This window comes from Amblyomma mixtum, chromosome 3 (genome assembly GCF_055824585.1).
Source record: "Amblyomma mixtum isolate Tamu chromosome 3, ASM5582458v1, whole genome shotgun sequence".
Taxonomy (NCBI): domain Eukaryota; kingdom Metazoa; phylum Arthropoda; class Arachnida; order Ixodida; family Ixodidae; genus Amblyomma; species Amblyomma mixtum.
The window spans coordinates 195525237-195547466 of NC_143014.1; the positions used below are offsets into that span (position 1 = coordinate 195525237).

General features: G+C 47.5%; 1 protein-coding gene across 6 annotated transcripts in view; it reads left to right on the forward strand.

Moving 5' to 3' along the window:
* The window catches only part of LOC149353183 (uncharacterized), a 77450-nt gene that overhangs the window by 39367 nt on the left and 15853 nt on the right, over window positions 1–22230 (forward strand). For 2 of the 6 annotated variants that reach the window (XM_089582378.1, XM_089582382.1), the window contains 2 exons: window positions 9377–11626; window positions 19764–19925. In XM_089582378.1, coding sequence (XP_089438504.1) covers window positions 9377–11626; window positions 19764–19925 — 2412 coding nt within the window. The remainder of the gene's footprint in view (window positions 1–9376; window positions 11627–19763; window positions 19926–22230) is intronic. The other 4 variants (XM_089582379.1, XM_089582380.1, XM_089582383.1 and 1 more) reach the window with 4 other exon arrangements.

Below are 22230 nucleotides of genomic sequence, written 5' to 3' on the forward strand. Positions count from 1 at the left end.
TTCTTGGACTGAAATAGATGTGAGCAAGGGCCCGAGAGGTTCAAAGTTTGATTTTTTCACTTAACATAGACGTGAGCGAGCGTTGTTACCACAACCAACCGACTCTTTGCTGCCATGGAAGGTACAATTTTGGATTCAAGTAGATTTATTTGGACAGTGATTGGTTTCGATAGGCTTGGTCTATCGAGTCAGCCTACGAAAAAGATTGTGCGAGCCTGTGCGTTGATATGAGAGAGTGCTAGCTTCCCTCACGGCTCGGATGACCTTGTCTGTGGTGTGTGGGTGATGGGGAAATATTTGGTTGGGGGGGGGGGGGGGGTCGCACTAATTCCTGCAAGTCTCCTATCTCCGCGTTCACGACTGTCGTTGCCCAGGGAAGCGGACTCTGTTCTCACTTTGTGTGACGAGCATGCACTTCAGTGCACTAGCGCAGAATTCGTGGCATTCGAGGGCATGGGAGTTCATTTGGGAGTTTGTGTGGAACTCATGCGGAGTTTGAGTGGAATTCATGGCAGTTCATGGCATGGTTTGCGGTGTGACCCGTGGCTGTGTTGCACGTTTTGGTATCGGTGACGTGAGGTGTGGTACAAACATGGCGAAAGCATGACTTGCAAGCGGATCATGGAAAATGGTGAAATTTGCAATTTTCTAGCCTCGTTTCGGAGCAAAGCGATTTTTTTCTTTTTTTGAAGTAGGATGGATTTTTTGGACTGTTTGATTGTTCAAGCCATTTATTGGGTCTCGCTGAGTCTGAAAAAGTGGTCAGAAACTGTAGACAGGCTCCAGGTCGTCACTAAATCTAAATGCACTGGATGCCGCCAGACATGTTGGCAGTTGAGGGAGGACACCAGTCTTGGACCAGTTTTTCTTAATTTTAGTCCAGTCCTAATGAAACTATATGTAGCTTTAGCAGATCAGGGCAAATGCAGTGTGCTGAAGCTCAGCATATGTGTGTGAGGTCGCCCGACGGTCGACAGGGTTTTTTACTGCTTACCCAGAAAAAACTTCACCGTCATCCAGCAGGCCTTCTTCCGCCTCGGAGTGGCACCAGACGACAGTGTCGTGGAAGGATCCGGGTCAACGCGTGTCGACGGCCAGAATATGCATGTTCGCTTCACAGATTTGAGAAAAAACACACACAGCACGAACTTATTCTCGTTGCCGAGGCCTGCACTTGTAGCCGAACTCATGCGGTCGAAAACAGAGGCCGAGGTATACTCACTCATGTGTACAGTGTAGAACCCCTTGCTACTTGCTCGCAGCGCTGGCCCGCGGCTTCTTGATAGCGATGAGTGTGTCATCGACACACCTGACGAAGCCGGGAATACTGCCGCGGCGAAATTTTAAGCGAAGGAAGCCCCCCTTCGCCGCCGCCTTCTCTTCGGGTCTCGCCGGAAAGTGAACACACCCCCTTCTGCGACCCAGCGTTGACAGTGGTCTCCGCCACCCACCACAAACACGTGCTCACAGTCGACTGAGCTACGCCGACGTTTGCTTCATTTCCTGCGGTGCCTTAATTTGAAACCCAGCGGTGGCGAAGAAGCGCAGCACACACAGCACCTGCCGATCCACCGATAGCGCGCTCACCCGCACACTCCCAGTTCAACGGTGAGGTCGTCACACAGCCATTATGCACATTGTGGAATCTCCTCGAAGTGTCGAAACAACTCGTCTCGCACATCAAAACCGTCTTCATGCACCCTCCTACACCGTTGCTCGAGCGGAACAGCCGCAATTTTCGATCACAAAGATTGAGAGCGGTTTATGAGCTACCTTTTTCGCTCTCAAGTTTCAGCCCGCATAAGTAGGCGCGCAACGTCACCACTTCAGCCGTGTTCACTACGTCACCGTTGACGCAAAAACTGCCGGCCAAGGCCGACCAATGGGAGCGTTGTATATGGCTGCATTCGGACTGTTTTAGTAACTTTTTAGTATTGAGAGCGGTGCAGAATACGGCCCCAGTTGTTGTTTGATTATTGCAAGCACTACACGTCAGCTTCCCTCAGCAAACAAAGTATCTCTATTTGTCCTAGATGCCGAAATATTGACGTACTAAGGCAGTCAGGTGCCCATAATTTTCATGCCGTTAAAATCAGCTGCTCCTGTGCAAATTCCTGCGAAAAAATTTCGCATGTTGTCGACATCTCTTCTTTGAAGTGGGCCACCGTTGAGCAGAGATACCTCATATGAACGCTTGCCAATCTGTCTGGTGACGCTGGCAGCCAACCACTTTGGTGAGCCGGCGAAATTGCGGGTAAACACAGGTTGTTCTACCACGTAGACGGGAGCGGATAGGTTCTCGTGTTCCTCAGCGAGTGCACTTGTCGGATGAATCAAATCCAAGGCTGTCCTGAGCTGACGTCCAAACATCAGCTTGGCTGGCATCTGTCCTCAAATTTGCAGTGCGCCACTTTAGTCTCTCGAACTATTCTCTCGGCTTGTCCATTGGTAGCAGGGTTGCATGGCGTGCTTGTGACATGTCATATGCCATTCCTCTGGCAAAATTCCTTAGCTTCGGTCGATGTAAACAGTGAGCTGTCGTTGCTGACGGTCATCTCTGAAATGCCAAATGTGGCAGACATTGAATGTAGCTCTTGGATGACCGTAGCTGACGTCAAAGTTCGGACATGGCAAACTCCAAGCCAGTTTTGTTGCGTCCACCATGATGAGGTAACGGTTCTCGTGGACTGGGCCTGCAAAATCCAGATGAAACACTGACCTGGGAGTTTCAGGTCTTGACCATGTTGGCATAGGGGTCGCAGGTCTTGCTTTGGCTTACTGACATATCTGACATCCAGCCACACACTCTTCGATGATCTGGTCAAGCTGTAATCACCACAAATGACTGCATGCAGTTTGTTTCATAGCTGTCATTCCTCGATGACTGGCGTGTAAAAGTCGGACGCCTGCATCCCGGAGACCAACCGGAATGACCCTACGGGATCCCCATTGAACACATCCCTTGTGTGTTGACAGTTCAGATTTCCGAGCCTTGTACGAAGCAAAATCTGGTCCAACCCACTCTGTGTAATCGCTGGCCTGAAGACTGCGATAAACAATGGCCGGAACAGGGTCTCTTCTAGTGAGGTTCGCTACATTAGCGGCCATTAAAGGAGCTATGTGTGCTGCCTCAATCATAGGGGTATCCCCTGGTGCCGTAGGCTCTTCTTCGGGGCTAGGCAGCGGCAAGTGACTTGGGGTGTCTGCATTTTGATGCTTCATTCCAGGTCGATATCACAACTTGTAGTTTTAAGCGGCCAGTACAAGGCACCATCGCAGCATCCATCGAAAAAGGAGGTCAGAGTTTCACGATCCGGTCCCATTCTACCCAGAAGCGGCTTGTGAGCCGTGTAAATGACAACCTCCTGTCCAGCGACGTACTGGTGAAAGTAGGTCGTAGCTTATTGCAAGTCCCTCCTTGTCAAGTTAAGAGTAATTTCTTTCTGACTTGCCCAAAATTCTGGACGCATAAGCCAGTGGAACCTCTCTCCCATGAACATCTGGCTGTGCGAGAACTGCGCCAAGACCATATGGTGACGCGTCACAGGAGAGGAAAATGGGCTTGTTCTCGTTGTAGGGCTGTAGAATCGGAACGGCGCTAAGCACCTCCTTCAGTTTTGTCAAAAGCCAACTGGTGTTCGGAAGTCCACTTCCAACTGACTCCCTTATCGAGTAGCCGATGCAGAATCTCGGAAATCGTTGCACAGTCCTTGATAAACCGGCAGTAGAATGCAAGTAGTCCCAAGAATGTTTGCAGCTCATTCTTGTTGGTAAAGGTGCTTCAACAATAGCTCGCACCTTCTCTTTGGTAGGCTGCAGACCTTTGGCGGAGATCCAGAGCCCCAGATACTCCAACCTAGGTACAGCGAACAAACACTTCGCTTCGTTGGCTTTCAAACCGGCCTGTTGTAGACGTTCCACTACTACAGCAAGCCATCGGAAATGTTCAGTTTCTGATGAACTAGTGATGATAATATCGTCCAAGTACGCAGTGACACCATCCAAACCAGCTAGAAGAATATCCATGAATTGTTGGAAAATAGGGTTGACGCCGAAACACCCAACGGCTGACTCACTGGCGTTGCCCAAGAAGAAGCCACTGGTTCAAGGATGCCTTGATTTTTCAAGTTTTTGCAGCATCCGGGAACACTTTCGCGCAGTGTGAACGTAACCTATCGACGTTTCAGAAACATGGGATGTGCGTCCGGCTTCAGAGGAACATGGACCTCTGTTCCAACATGACCGTCCAATGTGTCCTTGAATACGGTCATGTACTTTATGAGAATTTCCTTTGTTGATGTTGAATACACCTTGTGAATGCCACTTTTCCACTTCCACTTTTGACACCATCTTGTACACAACAACTATTAGGGAACAGGCAGATATAGTATTAGGGGAGCACTTTGCTGCAGTTTCTAGTTCGTAACATTATACACAGTCATTTCTAAAGCACAAAAATATAGCCAAAAAGCAAAGACTCCCAACAAGTGGAGGTACTAATTAACAATACAATAGATTAATAATTACCCTCCAGGAAATAAATGGAGTACTGTCTGCCGGCAAAAAAACTGCTCCAGGACCTGACCGAATACACTATGCAATGCTAGCAAATCTTTCCCAGCCTGCCGTAGGGGCACTTTTAAGAGTCTTTAACAAAGTTTGGGTATCGGGGAGAATACCCAAAGCCTGAAAAAAGCCAATATTGTACCATTTCTTAAACCTGGGAAACCGCCAACCTCTCCTAGCAATTATAGACCCATAGCCCTGACCAGTTGCTTCGCCAAATCCTTCGAAAGTGTCCTTAATTTAAGATTAACTTTTGTCCTTCAATCCTGTGAACTTCTTGACAGCCATAAGTGTGGTTTTAAAAAGGGATGCTCCACTACAGATCACCTGGTTCGTCTCAAAAACACTGTTCGAGAAGCTTTTGTTCAGAAGAAGCACTGTCTTGCTGTCTTTTTTGATTTGGAGAGGGCATATGACACGGCCTGGAGGTTCAAGATTCTTCAGGACTTGGCTGAGCTTGGCATTCGTGGCAGGATGTTGAACTGTCTAAAAGATTTCTTGTCCAACCGCTTATTTCATGTGCGTCTAGGTTCAACACTTTCGAAGAAATTTTGGTTTGTGTCTTTCCACTGGTGCATACAGGACGTCGCCTATAAACAGTCTTTATGTAGAAACTAACGAACCATCATTTGCAGACAGAAGAACAATGCTAACGTGTTCTTACATTCTAAAAATCCTTTCACTACCTAAACACATCTGCCGCAAAACAGTCGGAGTGCCAATCTAGGACACTTTTTAACAATAAACCGCAAACTACCAGACAACTGCTCTTGCGTTTTGAAGAGATGTGCCAAAACCTCGGCGTACTAGACATATTACCTGGAATTGCTCAAAGGCAAGATCCACTGCTTCTATGGTACAATATTCCTTCGATCTGCGATTTCACTCTTACACAGTTCCGTAAAAAACAAACTCCACAACAACACATAATACAAGAATTTTTTGCACTCGAGGAAAAATACAGTACTTTCACACCTTTTTATACAGATGGCTCAAAAACAGATGTTTACGTTGGAAGTGCAGTGGTGCAAGGGAAATGGAGTGAAATAGTAAGGCTCCCACAGTGTGCATCCATCTTTACTGCTGAATGTTGCGCTTAAAAAAAATAGTAAACGAGAACCTCACAAACACTATTATTTACACAGACTTCCTATGTTTGTTCGCAGCTCTGAACTCTAGAAATGCAATCACTCCTATACTTGGTGACATTATACACAATATAAAAATAGCCACAACTCAAACAAAACATAACTCTGCTGGATACCGAGTCATATTGGAATTAAAGGAAATGAGAGAGCTCAAGCTCGTGACAAGCAAATTAGAAAAGTAAATATTCCCTTTAAAGATTGCATGAACTTAGTGCATCGTAAAGTTAGGAAAAAATGGCAGTCCGCTTAAAACAATGAAGAAAATAACAAACTCCACTAAGTAAAACCAGTTTTAGGTGAATGGAAGTCCTGCATCCACCAGGAATGTTTCAAAGAAGTGATTATCTGCCATCTGCGTATAGGACACACACACCTCACACAATTTCCTACTGACAAAGCAAGACCAGCCCAAATGTGAATTATGTGAAGAAGAGCTAACAGTAAACCATGTTTTATTTTCATGCAAAAAACTCGAAACACTGAGAAAAAAACATTTTGCAGTTTTTTATAATGAAAACATACCATTTTATCCAGCTTTGCTCTTAGGTGAAGATGCACTTGTTGACATTTCACAGGTTTTTAAGTTTTTAAAGAGGGCATGTATTTTAAACAAATTGTAGATTTAACAAAATATATTCAATTTATTACAACAAGCGAGACTCTTTTACCCATGCCTCAGCCTCTCTCATTCCTGAGAAGAAAGCTGAGGTTTCTTTTTTTTCGATCAGTTGAGAGCCTCGACATCCTTGCCCAGCCAAGGATGGTTGCAGAGGTTTCCCAACTTTTAAGCTTTTACTACGGACGATTTTTAAAATGTCTTTGCCTTGGCATCACTAGGTAGTATAGCTAACGTTTTAGGCCTTGTACACCACCTACTACATTTTACTCTTTTTATAAAAATCTGCTGAAAACTTTTCTGCACCTTGTGGCTGGTGCATGATGGCCTTAGTTGCCTATGTGCCATTAAACCCAACACACCAACCAATCTATACGTAATGGTAAGAACCAGTCGCGTCCCAGCAGGCTCGAACCAGCTCCTCTGAGAACTCAGTGGCGGCTTGGCTGTCTTCGCTGCAGTTACGACTGTCACCAGGATCTTCCCAGAAGCAGCAACCTCTCACCCGAACAAGTTCGCAACGCTACGTTCTCTTCCTCAAGAAGTGACAGCCTAACCTGCCATAACGCGTGCTACATATCTTCGGTGATGAGTGAGAATGCCATGCCAGTGTTGACCTCCATCACATGGGAAGTGCTGTCAAGAAGAGTTGCATGGCGAAAGACAGTACGGCATTCGTGGACACGATGTTCAAAGTGTACAGAAGTAGAGCTGTGCACGGGCTCGGGCCGGCCCGAAAGCCCGTACCCGGCCCGGCCCGCGGGCCGGGCCCGGGCCTTGCGGAAGACTATTCACCCGTGCCCGGGTCGGGCTCGGCCCACTGTATATTTGTCTCGGACGGGCCGGCCGGGCTTCGCGATCGCGATTGCTCCAGCGTGGCTCCAGCCGCCCTACTGTTGCAAGGTTCGAAACTAATCTGCAGGAGCGCCGCACTTGCCTCAAGCCGTCACCAATGGACGATTTGTTGTTTTTACATAATAACTTGGAGTGATAACTCTCTACATGCGCCGTGTTTGCATACACTCACTAATTTTCATCTAGACCATGAGAGCCGAGCGTTTTAAAAACATTGAAATAAACTGATTTTCCTTAAATTATCTCTTTGTTCCATCGTCACTTCAATTTCAGTTCTGCAGGTCGGGCCGGGCCCGGGCCGGGCCTTAACTCGGGCCGGGCTCGGGCGGGCTTAGGTTTCTTCAGTGTCGGGCCGGGCCGGGTCTCCGTCAGTAGTGTAGGGCTCGGGCTGGGCGCGGGCTGAAATTTGCGGCCCGTGCACAGCTCTATACAGAAGTCCCTCAGCAGCAGGAGTATTGTCATGAGGCTCCACTTGATAGGCATGCTGCTTCGCTGTGCAAGCCTTTTTAATATGCCCTTTCTTCTGGCAATAATTACATGTTATGCTCTTCATACGACACATATAAGCGGCATGCTTCCCGAAACAGCAAAAAAGCTGACCCGAAAGACGCGGGTTCGATCCCGGCCGCGGCGGCTAGAATTTCTTTGGAGGAGAAATTCTAGAGGCCTGTGTACTGTGCGATGTCAGTGCACGTTAAAGAACCCCAGGTGGTCGAAATTTCCGGAGCCCTTCACTACGGCATCTCTCATAGCCTCAGGCGCTTTGGGACGTTAAACCCCATAAACCAAACCAAACCAAACCGAAACAGCAAAAGCAGACAGAATTACGATGTGGCTTACCAGGGTGGTTTTGATTTCACCTAACATCGTAGCTCTTCGTCATGAGAACTTCTTCGGAGTCAGCTGATGGCGCTCGAAGTTCAGCCTGTTGACGACATCCTGAATCTGCTGCTAACGCCAAGTCCAACACCCTCTGAAACATGATGTCCTTCCTGCTGAGAAACCGCTGCTGCAGGGTCAAGTCCTGGACATCACACACCAGTCTGTCACGAAGGATCACTTCGAGTGGCAGCTGGGTTGATGTTGAGCTTGGAACTACCTGCAGCTGTTGAAGTAGATGATGACATGTCAGCCACTGCAGTAGCAGATCCAGTGGTTGCGCCAAAGTTGCATTTCTTGGCGATTTTCAGCTCCGTGGCGTATTGCGAAATAGTCTCGGACGGCAGCTGGTCACATTTGTAGAATTTGTGGCGTCCGACGAGCTCTGACGGCTTGTTGTCAAAGTGACAGTTCAGTAGCCGAACCAGCTCGTCATAGCCCACCTCCGCTGGGCGATTGGGTTGTAGGAAAGCACGGATGATCCTGTATATGCGCTCATTGCATTTGCTTAGGAGCAGCGCCTGCATCTTTGCCAGAGCAGTAACGTCATTGGCCTCGAAAATGAACTCGAGACTTTCAAGCCAGGATGACCAGTTGGAGCCTTCTTCGAACTCCTCGGTCCTGATGTTACCCAGGATCCAATCGGTTCTAGTATCATGAACCAACTAGCCCAACAATCGTCCCTTTCTGTGTTACTCATGCTGCCCGAGGAGTCGTGGGGTCGGTTACCTTGTTGCCAGTGTTGTATCTGCTGAGGTGGGGCTGGTACAGGATTTATTTTAGAAATGCAGAGCTGATGCCTGTAGCCTGACCTAAGTGAGCAAGTGCACCAGAACATCCCCCGTGCGCGCACACTTCAATGTTGTCGCCAGGAGCCCAAAGGGACCCTTGGCAGGATATAACACTTATAAGCTACTCAGGTAAAAGTGACCATGCAGAACCTGTGCAGCATTTCCTGTGTCAGTAGTCGGAATCCATTACCAAATTCTACAAATTATTTGGTTAGTGGTGCATTGGCTGCTCGAATTGTCTGGCAAATTTCACATGGTAGATGTGGACCCACCGAAAATATTTAACTGGAATTTCAGATGAAGCAATATTCATTTGTCGATGTGTTACTGTATTTAGTTTGATTTGGAGACTTGTAGCTGGTGCGCGAAGAAACGTTTTACTGTGGCTGTACTTTTTAAAATTTTATTTACGTAATAATACAGGAGGAGGTTCGGAGGTTTAAAACTGTCGGGGTTTTTTGACCTGCATTATCTGTCGGTTTGCTGGATTATTGGTGCAAACCTTCATCTTTCTGTTTCAGATGTCGGAGGACATAGAAGAACGCATGAGGCCCTGCGATTCATTTATCAGTCTAGTGGCTCCCAGAGCGAGAGCCACTTCATCTTCAGCTGATGCACCTCCAGCCGATGTGCGTTCTATGTCACCTGGAATGCCCCTATCGTCTATGGCCACAGCTGGCACATCAGCATCTGGTATGATCACAACTAGCGTGCATTTATCCTGCACAACTCCATTGTGCGTACCTCCAGCTGGTGCACCTGCTGTCACTTTGGCTCCACCTCTAGCTGGCATGCCTCCGGCTCACAAGCTTCCAGCCAGCATGCTTCAAACTAAGGTGCCTTCATGCACTACACTTTCATCCATCTTGTCTTCAGCTGGCTTAGTTACACATTGCATGACTGCACCCAAAATGTCATTGGCCAGAATAGGTCAAGTTGGTACGACTTCAGCTGGTATGGTAGCATCTGACATGGCTCCGCCTGCCATGGATCCAGCTGGTATGGCTGTATGTGTCGCAACCACAGCCATTGTAGGTGCACTTAGCTCGGTTTCAGAAAACATAACTGCACCAAGCATATCTTCTGCTGGCATGGCTCCTGCTGCCGTGGCTCCTGCTGACGCGACTACACCTGTCTTGGCTCCAACAGTTACCTCTTCAACTGGCAGGGATCAGGCCTGCTTGACTGTACCTGTATTCACTCCAGCAGTCACGGCTCCATCTGGCGTGACAGCTCCTGGCTTTATTCCTGCCAGCATGACTGCGCCTTGCTTGGCAGAACCAGGCTTTACTCCTGCCAGCATGACAGCACCTGGCACAACTCCAGCCAGCATGGCGGCACCTAGCTTGACTGAAGGCGGCATGGCTGCACCTAGCTTTACTCCTGCCAGCATGACGGCACCTGGCACAACTCCAGCCAGCATGGCGGCACCTAGCTTGACTGAAGGCGGCATGGCTGCACCTAGCTTTACTCCAGCCAGCATGGTGGCATCTGGCTTGACTGCAGGTGGCATGGCGGCACCTAGCTTTACTCCAGCCGGTATGGCTCCACCTGGCATGACTCCAGCCGGCATGGCGCCACCTGGCATGACTTCAGCTGACATGGCACCACCTGGCTTGGCTCCAGCTGGCATGGCACCACCTGGCATGACTCCAGCCGGCATGGCACCACCTGGCTTGACTCCAGCCAGCATGGCACCACCTGGCTTGACTGCAGCTGGCATGGCACCACCTGGCTTGACTCCAGCCGGCATGGCACCACCTGGCATGACTCCATCCAGCATGGCACCACCTGGCTTGACTCCAGCTGGCATGGCACCACCTGGCTTGACTCCAACCGGCATGGCACCACCTGGCATGACTCCAGCCAGCATGGCACCACCTGGCATGACTCCAGCCAGCATGCCACCACCTGGCATGACTCCAGCCGGCATGGCACCACCTGGCATAACTTCAGTCAGCATGGCGCCACCCAGCATGACTGCAGCCAGCGTGGTTCCACCTGGCTTGACTGCAGCCAGCATAGCGCCACCTGGCTTGACTGCAGCCGGCATGGTGCCACCTGGTTTGACTGCAGCTGGCGTGGCTCCACCTGGCTTGACTCCAGCCGGCATGGCTCCACCTGGCTTGACTCCAGCCGGCATGGCGGCGCTTGGCTTGACTCCAGCCGGCATAGCGGCGCTTGGCCGGACTCCTGCTGGCATGGTTGCGCCTGGCCAGACTCCAGCCGGCACTGCTGCACCTGGCTCGACTCTAGCTGGCACTGCTGCACCTTGCTCAACTCTAGACTGCACGGCAGCACCTGGCTCGACTCCAGCTGGCACTGCTGCATCTTGCTCAACTCTAGCCTGCATGGCAGCGCCTGGCTTGACTGCAGCTTGCATGGCTGTACCCAACATGAATACCTCTGGCACGGCACCACCCGGCCTGACTGTACCCAACAATGTTATACCTGGATTGGGTATATATGGCTTGGCTACACCTGGCTTTGCTGGTGCCTTGGCTGCATATGGAGCACCTTTACCAAGCCACCTTGTTCAAAAAATATCTGCACAAGTGGCTTTATCCCGGGTGGCCCAAATTGATATGGAGGCATCCGGAATTAAAGCACCTGTGGCTTCTCTTCCATTTCCTGTAGGCCTCCTACCACCGGTTGTTGTGCCTCCACCCATCATCCCTGAGGGCAACACTTTTTCTGTGATCCTCTCTGTGGTATTCAACCCAGCAGACTTCTATGGCCAGATCATTGATGAAGCAAACACTACTGCCAAGGTCAGTATCTTATTTGCTTTCTTTTGCTACCTTATAGGTTGAAGCATGTAGCGAGTACTATGCAGTGAAACCTTTTTAAAGCATACTTGCTTAAAGGGGCCGTGACAGCCTATTTTCGCGCATACCCTGCTTATTGCTTATTATTCTAGACACGTTAAACTACAATTCCCCGAAGTTTCAGTTGATTCTGTGCAGTAGATATTTCTAAAACGATTTTTTTTTTCGTTTCTTTTGCAAGCTGCTTGCTGGTCTGGCAACCTCTGATCATTGACGTCATAAGAGCGTACCTGCCCTGTGTCTGCTGCGCGCGGTTCACTACATTGAGATGCTTGCTCGCACACCGTGGACAGAAGCTGCTCGAAAAGTTTTTTTTGTTTTGCTTAGCGAAACAAAATGCATTTTCCGTGCTTTCTTTTTGGAAGCCTTCAGCTTAGTACCCGAGCTTAGTGATCCTTGGGAAAGCGGACTTACTGGTGGCACCTGTTTTCTGATTATTCAGGAAACAAAAAATCGATGCACCCGTGCTTTATTATTTGCACTTAAAAGCAGTGCAGCGCTCCCGTTTGTCGAAAACGGCACGTGCCATGCATACCTTCGCCGATGTGCTCCGTGAACGGTGTGGAGATCTGTCGCTGCCTGTTCTTGCCGCTATTCGTCGGCTCGATAATTAAACTCAAATTATCATAAGGTGGCACTAGAGTAAGCTTGCAGCACGAAAGGAGCAGAGAAAAGTGCCAAATGCGACTGCCGCCCCGCTGCATGTGTGTGCGTGTGTGCGTGCATGTTCGTGTGTGTTTGTGCGTGCGTGTGCGCGTTTGTGTGTGTGTAAGTTGAACATACATTTCTTTCAGCTCGTAGAACACTTTTGCAGAACCAAGCCGCTACCAGAAGCCAACACAACTCTAATATTTCACTCCCCGCACCGACGAACAGTCGCCGCCACCGAAATGAGTGCTTCAAGATAATAGTGCATCATTTAGCATCTACTCTGTGCGCTACTGCTGTCCCGCGCTGAGGTTGTTTACATAGCTGTGCTCCAACAGTACTGATCGTTTGCTTGGCATGACACAAGGTGGGCTCTCCATATCTTAAATATTATCTACTCTTGCTTAGAAAATGTAGTTGGCTCATGTACACACTACGATAACAATGCAATAAGAGCCAATGCTGCTATCGCCTGCTTGGGAAACGCTTTGCGTACATACGGCACTTCTTGCTAATTGTATCTGCTTCCTCCAATGTCAACAATACTTGATTTTAAATCGCTTTACCTGAAAATACCCGCCACGGTGGCTCAGTGGTAAGTCGCTCGTCTACCAAGCCGAAATACCCGGGTTCGAACCCGACCACGGCGGCCGCGTTTCGATGGAGGCGAAACGCAAGAGCCGCCCGTGTGCTGTACGATGTCAGTGCATGTTAAAGATCCCCAGGTGGTCGAAATTATTCCGGAGACCTCTACTACGGCACCTCTTTCTCTCTTCTTTCGCTCCCACCTTCCCCCCTTCCCTTACGGCGCGGTTCAGGTGTCCGCCGAGATATGTGAGACAGATACTGCGCCGTTTCCTTTCCTCAAAAACTAATTTACCAATTTTACCACTTGCATTAGTGAAAACAGCCAAATTTGTTGTCCACAGTCGACGCCGACGACTGTTGCCAGCTGCCAACCTTCAACACGCATGCTCTGCAGACCGGGTCACATTGATGCTTCTCCCTTACTGTACGGGCGTCCTGCGATGTAGGCATTCGTCGCTTTCAAGTAACTGTAGCTAAGACTACGCTCGATGGCTATTTGCATGTGCTAGAACTTGTGAATTCACTCTCCGCAATCGCCGAAATTGCACTCTCGAATCCTGCGGACTCTCTAGGCCTCATCACAAAAGGGGCGAGGGGCCAGCAGTCTGCCATCCACCGAAATTTTAAAATCTGGGAAAAGTTCACTGAAGCGCACTCTTTACACTACTGCGATACGCGATAGTTGGTCATGCTGACGTCGTCGGTTCCAGCGTGACATACCGGTGCATCAGCGACGGCATCTGCATAGCGACCAGCCCACCGACCGTCGGATCGGCCTAGTGTGACCGGACCCTACCTGAAAACTACGTTACTGTATTGATTTTGCGGCACTAGTCACTTATATATGAGGGACAGCTGCTACTGCTATCGCCCGCAAAAGTACAGGGGACAAGAGACCTCACTGCCCTCATTGCGTCAACGATAGCAGACGACGTTGCTCCGTGTATACCCTAGTAACGTCACGAGAGCATTCAGTATGACGGTCGTTGCCGGTGGGAGGAGTTTCCTGGTATCAATTTCGATCACATTTTTTCGAATATACTGTGCGCCCTGGGCACCCAAATTGTGGAAACTGAATCAGAGGCTCTTGTTTTAATTGCTGAAGTACAAAACTGCAATGTGAAGAACGACCCTGTCGTGGCCCCTTTAAGTGGTAGTTCCACTTATAACATCATGAATTTGCTATTCACTTAATACCTGCTGGCTTATCGCAAACATTTTGGTTAGCGCGTACCTATCATTGCACATGAGGCTGAAAGGTACGCTCTTATAGCAGCCATGAACTACGCTGCACATTGCAAGGAAACTTCATGTGTAGGTTGTGGCGATGAGTTGAGAGAGAGACATGCAAGAGACACGGTGTCACACATGATGAGAGTGCTTCCAGTTGCTGACATGCCCACATGCATTATCCTCTCCCTTTGTTGGGGTTCCAGCATACCTCCGCCACATCCAATGCCCAATCACCATCCAGTTTGCAGGCACTGGTGTCTGAGTGGTCATGGTCTGAGCCACAAGGATGTGTCCATCGCTGAAACTATCTCTTATTATTGCCATATGGCTCAGCTTTTCTGCAGCACGGTGGTTCTTCAATTTATGTTAGCCAGAGCACACATTCATTTTCCTTATGTGCCGCAGCCACTATTGCCGCATTGCAGGCTGACCAGCATCACTGCATGGCTGTGGTTTGCCTCCATCTCATTGCTGGGAATATTTATGTTTTAATCTGTGCCAGAAATGATTGCTCCATGCCAGTGGTGATGAAACGCTGCGGTGATTTTCGACAGTGGGCATGAGGTGACAGCTAAATTGGCCGCACTCTTTTTGATTGGTTGGACGTACAGTTAGAACTTAATTTTTATATACTCGGGAAAGGGGTATAAAACAGAACGTCTCGGAGTATTATCACCTTTTCACTCAAGAAAAGAACTACAAAAGATAAGCAGTACAAACGAGCGAAAGCCAATAAGAGTCAAGCTAGGGCAACAGTTTTCGTTTCGCCTAGAAGTATCCTGCAAGCGAGTGCTATTCAAACTGCCAATGCCACGAAGTCATCGAAGAAAAAACCATCCGACGGACATCATAGCCAAAAATGCAACGAGAAGAGAGCAGGAAACTTTGGGCGGGGGTGGGTGGCCAGAAGCTTTTCATAAACAGGTCGAAGGGTGCTGGCATGTTGGGCACTGGACCGTGCTCGTGGAACGGGAAAGAGTTGAAGATTAAGCTCTCCCCGAAGTCCAAAATAATGTTTCTTTTTTTTCTTTCTTTCTTTGTCTTTTTTTTATATGGTCATGAAAAGGCTCTCGTCAGCAGTTATATACACGGAACAACGCCGCCGGCAATTTGAGCTGCTCGGGGCTGCCCTGGCAAGTCAAAGTGCGTACAAGCTTCCGCTGTATGTATGCAAGGCGTGGTTCTGATTTGTGGCGCCCAGTCTTTGGCCCTGGGCGAGTGAAATGGGCTGGTGAAATACGATTTTGTTTATTCTTTGTCTTTTCTGTACAGTAATTGGAATAACTTCTGTTTGCACGCTCTGTTTTCAACAATTCTACCCGCACTGATATCTGGACAGCATCAGGAACCCTTTGAACCGTATACTATGATTTCCTCTTAAAACTTCTGGGTAGGACTTTTTCCCATTAACGTCCTATCATTTCAGGAGGGCATGGGCTACATAATGGCTTACATTTTAGCTGCACACTCATTCTTACGAGGGAGACATTGGAGAATAATCAGTGCAATTCTAGCAACCCCTTTTACCACGCGAATGCGCACATCTCCTCAAGCACCGGCCAGTGAGAGCACCGTGCCGGCTTGTAAGGCCTCCTTCAGACAGGGATTATATGCTGTGCAGAAAATGCACTGCATGGCAGGCATGTCCACAGATAGGTCACACATAGTAAGCTTAGGAGATTTGTAAATGGATTGATAATGAACATTCCCCCTAGCATCGTTTTTATGCGGTTCAAATCTATACTTGCGGCCCATTCCAGCCATTTTCCTTTCCGTGAGGAACTCACTTGAACTTTTCAAAAACACGCTCCATTTTCCATGCCGCGAAAAGTATTCATAGTCGCCCCTCGACTCCAGTTATTTCATCAGGACACGTCATTGTCAAGGCAGACCCAGTATAGGTAATTCGACACCATCCAAGACCATTGTCAAGGCAAACTCATTATAGTTACTTAGATACGTCACATAGGCGCGCACGGGGGGGGGGGATTGCAGCTGCCCCCCACCCTCTAACCATCTAAGCCCCCTAATCGCCAAGTCTGCCTCATACATTTACTCTGTCGGACCTGTTCAATCATTGTTTACAGTGCAGTGCTATGGCCATGCAGGTTTTTTAACGGCCAAAGACCCGTGATGTTGGGTTCCAAGAAATCCTTACTTGCTGGGTCATTTTGAGACAACAGTTTCAGGTTCTTTTTTGCAGTTACCGAAAGACAGATCTGTCATATATTCTGGGGTTTAGAGAGAATGGAAATTCCTTCGGAAGCGCGGTGTTACATTGATGCCTTAGCGATCCAGGGACTGCCTTCCTCTGCCGGTACTCGCGAGGGGAACAAGGGAGGGAAAAGACTCAGGGTGCTTGCGAATGTTTCAACAAGAGAACTTGTCTTTGTCTGGGTGATGACAAGACCTCTTGTGGAAACGTTGGCAAGCACCCTGAGGCTTTCCCCTCCTTTGTTCACATTGTGAGTGTAAAAAAACCATCCGCTTATCCTCTCTCTACCATATGTTCCTCTGCCGGGTTTACACATGAAAGTAAAAACTACTGCTCTATAATATCTTGCATATTTTGCAATTCCATCGCATTGAAATAAATATTTTATTATCATTCCTTATCTTTGCGCTCCATCGTTTTGGCCGTAGGGGCCTAGGTGAGAGGAGGTTGGGGGGGCACTGTGCTGAAATATGGCTCCCTCTCATGGAGAACCCTGCGCACGCCTATGGACACCGTTGAGAAACCAGTCTAAACATATTAGCTGCTGATGCTAGACAGGCACTCGTCGTCTCGGCAGCAAGCGCGGGAGCACACGTGCATAACATTGGTTCGGGACGTGCAACTGTGAAAATTGGCCAAATAGCCCGACAGCACCTGGGTGGCTCACCACCATATCTTTGCGACTCGGGCCATAGACAAGTGTCAGGCCGTGACGTCACGGAGATGCGGCGGTGCTGGAGTCAGCAGTGACTTTCGTTGTGTAGGCAAAAGCCGGTACCGCGTGCCTTGGGTATGCCACGCTTCAGCGTTTTTGAACGCATTTTGCAATATTCTGGCGAGTTGTGGTGTGGTTGGTTGAACCGCAATGATGAAGAAAGGCAGCGGCACAAGTTTCCACAAGTTTATCGCATTTAGATATGGGCCAAAGCGATGTGCAGCAGCCGTGGAGCGGGAAAAGTTTGGCGACGGATCAGCTGCGCGGCTAGTATTGCATTTCTCCATCGAAATTTGATAGTTTGCGTCTCTTAATCCACATGTCTGCGCTTCAGTTGCGTGGTGAACATTGCAAGAATCACCGTCTGCAGCTTGTTCGCGTTCTGTCGGGCTCTCATTATGAGAAGTCTGGACGTGACATTCTATGTGGATGTGACCGTAAATTGAACGCAGGGGACTGTTTTCAGGTGGCAATCACCCGGACTACGTCCCGGGCATCTCTTCGCGCTAAAAAAAAAGAAAAGCTGCTGCCAGTCGCCTTCAGCATTCATCGGGCCACTAAGCACGACATTTGAAGCAGCACTGTAGTCTGGTAGTAGGAGTATACGACGCATAGCTTTTTCTCTATTTTCGCTTCCGCGAGCTTCAACATGTACGTTTTTTCACCACCTATTCTAGAAAATGATTGAATGTCGCTAAGGTATCAGCAAAATCATGCAGTGTTATTTCCCATATTACCTGAATTTTACAATTGCTGGTCAATCAGAACCTGGTGAAAACAGCAAATACTGGACCGAAAACCGGTTATCAAGCAGAATAAGGCCTGCAAGCAGAATGACTTAACATATTTAGCTCTGCAGAGCAAACGTAACTTCGTTGTAGCTCGAGGTAAACTTCTATCCATTCACCTGTGCACCTCCAGCTCTTAAAGCCAAGTGAATAAAAAAGCATTTTTTTCAGACATTACCAGTGAAGATCGCATTTTCATGACTCATTCAAAGTAACTGCATGGCTTTAGTGTCCAGTAGTGCTCGGCGTTCTCCGCACTGAAGTGCTAGACGAGAGCAGGCACATCACAAAGGTGCGTCATTGAAAAAAGCTGCCTCGCATCGTGCATCTCGTCGTCCTTCTTCTTGCACTTAGTGATCAGGTATGCTGCGTCGCCCCAAATGTTCAGACTGCAGACATACCTCGTGCTTTCTCGGTTTCATTTAATAGGTCAACCTAGTCGACCGTCGTAGCCGTGCCGTTGCTGCCAAGTATAGGAGCGCAGAAGGAAGCCTACGCAGCGCCTCGCCATATAATTCCGTCTGGCGAGCAGGTTGAAAAAGTGCTGAACTGCTCTCCGGTCACCAACAGAAATGTTTCTAACCACAAGCGATGCGCACGCTTTGAAATATGCGCTTACGCCAGTTAGTTTCGAAGGCAGCATCGCTTGGCGTGGGGTGGGCATCCTATGTTTTTACTTAAACCCTGCGTCGCTGCCGACCATAGCGCCACCTCTGTTTACAAACGTGACGCTTGTCTATACTAGGGGTAAATCTGAATATATCTCACAGCAGTTAATCTCTCATCCTCTCCGTTGTCAACGAACAGGGAAAGAGTGAGTGAACGTGAATGAGAGTGAGTGGACATGAGCGTGAGTGAATGGTTGTGAGAGTGAGTGGTCATGAGTGTGAGTGGTTGTGAGTGCGAGCAGACATGAGTGCGAGTGTGAGTGGACATGACCGCTCCGAGTGTGAGTGAGTGGTTGTGAGTGCGAGAGTGGTTGTGAGTGTGAGTGGACATGAGTGCTAGTGGGATTGAGCCACCTCTCATGGTGCCAAGGTATGCTTCTGTCTCACAGCACCTTTAGTATAGTCTGGCCTTTATACTTTGATGTACCGTGCCAACATAAAGCCACACAGTACAAACTTAGGCAGCTCAGTGCTGCCATGCTTTGTTGTTTTTAGAGATGAAGTGCTGGAAGATAATTCTTTTTTTTTTAATTTTTTTTATTAGCAGCTTAAATTGCATTTAAGCAAAGCGACAGCATAGCGACAAAGAAGGCAGTCAAGCAAAGCCCTCACTTTGCTGGAGCATCTTCTGAGAGCTATATTTTGAACTGTTGGATGAGGTTCTGTGTCCAACTAACGTTGACAAGCTTGACAAATTTTTGCAGCAGATTTTCAAGGGATACTATTATTAGCGCAGTATTAAATTTTTTTCTGAGGGAAGGAGATTGCATTGTCATAAGTCATTTAAATATGTGCTGTAGGTGCATAATAAGTGCAGCATTATGCATCCTGGAGGGTTTTTCTAACATAGCACATAATTATTGCTTTAGATAAGCTGTATTGGTTTCAGCCCCTGGGCCTTAATTTATGAAATGCTTAAAACTGGCTTTCGTGCTGGTTACTGACCTCAGAACTTGTACAAGATGGGTTGTCTTGGTACTCTGCCCTGCGATTGTTCTTTCTCTTTCTCTCTCGCTACAGGTCTGTATGTGCGTGAATAGAAACAGACACATTGTTAACTACTGAGCTGGTTAGGTAAATTCTGTGGTAGATCTTATAACTGTTACAAGCACCTGCTTGTAATTAGAGATTTGTTGCTGGCTGGCCATTGCCAGATGTTGTCAGAAGAACAGCAATGTGCTTACTGGGTGGTTCCTCTCTTGGGCCTCTCTACCTCAACCCACAGGTAGTGGAAGAGATGCAGCAGCAGCTGAACATGCATGGTATCCAGACAGTGGCTCCAGCAGAAGAATCGGTGGGCAAAGGCTCTTTCTGGATGTGCTTTTATGAAGGTGACAAGAACTGGTACAGGGTCCAAGTCCTTGATATCTACCGGACAGCTGGCGGTGTAAGTATGACTGGTGCCAACTGAAGATGGCATATTGATCTCGGTTTACTGGAAGTTCCACTTATTTTGCTGTATCAGTAGATTCTGTGTTCTTGTAGTAAAAAAAATTAGTGTATTGTAATATCATCCAGCACACCCATTGTAGCAGCTTCTGTTTTGGCCAAATGTAACCTGACATCAACTTTACTGGCAGGAAACATGGAAAAAAACAGAAATGTAACACGAGGGTCACTTTTGAGGGTGTGGAAGAGGGGGAAAAAAAATGTATGCTGATGTAAAGTGAGGAACAAGGCCGCTTTGTCAGGAGTGGATTTATGGGAGGGGCAGTCACTCTCCCCTGCCTCCCTACACCACAAGCAAGAAATTTTGCATAGGGAAACCATGCCGAACCCCATTTTTCAGCCAAATAAGTCTTAAGAAATATATGGCTCAGATGCTCTGCTTGTCGCCTTGAATATTGGCTGCTGAGATCTTCCATTGGTGGGCCTTTATGACATTCCAACTTCATTTTTTTTTTTGCATTTCCTGATGTTTAGGGATCTGCCTATACGATGCATCAACAAATACGCGAGTAAATAGGGTACTGTATGCCTTTGTCTCTTCATAATATTCGATTATAAAGGGAGCCTTTTTACCTCTATTTTTGGTTTAAAAAACTCGTTACATTCAAGTTAATACAGTACTTGATGATTGCTCCATTCTGTTGAGCCGCCGTGGTGGCTCAGTGGTTATGATGCTCGGCTGCTGACCCGAAAGGCGCGGGTTGGATCCCGGCCGTGGCAGTCGAATTTCAATGGAGACTAAATTGTAGAGGCCCGTGTACTGTGCGATGTCAGTGTGCGTTAAAGAACCCCAGGTGGTCGAAATTATTCCAGAGCCCTTCACTACAGCGTCTCTCATAGCTTGAGTCGCTTTGGGACATTAAACCCCATAAACCAAACCAAACCAAACCATTTGTTTGGTTTGGTTTGTCAAGCCTAAAAAGGCTTGACAAAGTCCTGCACCCGCTGTTTGTAGGTGGCGGAGCGGCGCAGAGCGGGCATGATAAAAAGTGCATGTAAGTTGCACAGAACAAGCTAAAAATAGAAAGCACATGGCAGTAAGAGCGAAATTAAGTACAAGTACATTAACATCAAAACAAGAATTACAATGCAGGCGAAAATAAGGCAAAAAAATATAAACAAATAAATAAGAGCGGAAAAAAGCTGGTTACAAGGTAAAACTGATGCCATGGAATTTTACAAAAATTGAAACTTGAGAAAAAAAGCTAAATATGCATGTAAAATTAGAATCGTAGAAGGGTCATAAAAAGTGCAGAGTGCATTGTTTGGAAATGAGCTGAATTTTCAGAATTTAATACACCCGGTAAGGTGTACCATAGCATCTGGGGACCGTAATTTGTTCATGTATATGGTAAATGTCATTTTTCCATGTTTCTTGTGTTATAGACACTGTGCCATAGTTTCATAGCTGCAAGTTCTTTGAGATAAGGGTTATTATTTTTATCAAGGTCCAGTATCATGAGACAAGCACTGAATTGTAGAGATTTGGTTATGGGATGAGGTTCAGTTTTTCAAAATTGGGCTTGGTGTGTGCATCATAAACTGCATTTGAAATGATGTGCACTGCTTTCTTTTGTAACTTGTGTATTTTATCTTGGTTTGTAGCAGTAGTTGTGCCCCAAACTAAATAACAATATCTTCATCGGAAAATCTTCATCGCTCATTGGAAAATGAACGTTCCATGACATTTTTTCTTGGAAAAGAACCCCGAGACTTGCTTTTCACAACGAACACCATTTCTCCGTTAGATCCAGCTAGGCTAAGATTGAAGTTTGCATTTATTGGCTTGTTTCTGGGGCAGAATAGAACTGCTTTCGTTTTAGGCATTTATAATTAAAGAGTTTACCATGCTTTATTTTGCTAACAGTGTAAGTACATCATTGGCTTTAGATTCGAGCTCAGTCAAACTAGGTCCTGGAAAGAATAAACTTGTGTCGTTGGCATATATGATAAATCTAGTGTCAACATTAACTTCTACTATGTCATTTACATAGATGTTGAATAGCAGTGGCCCAAGAATACTGCCTTGAGGGACGCCACTCCGGAAACATGTGAAATTAGATGTGTAACCATTTATTTGTACTTGCTGTGGTAAAATTTTTAACTCTGAAAAAGATTCAAGAATGTGCCTCGAAGTCCGTAATATTCTAGCTTAGTTGTAAGAGTAGTGTGATTAATTTGGTTGAAGGCCTAGGAGAAGTTCACAGATATTCCTAGCGAAAGAGTCCAAGATAATTTCTTTT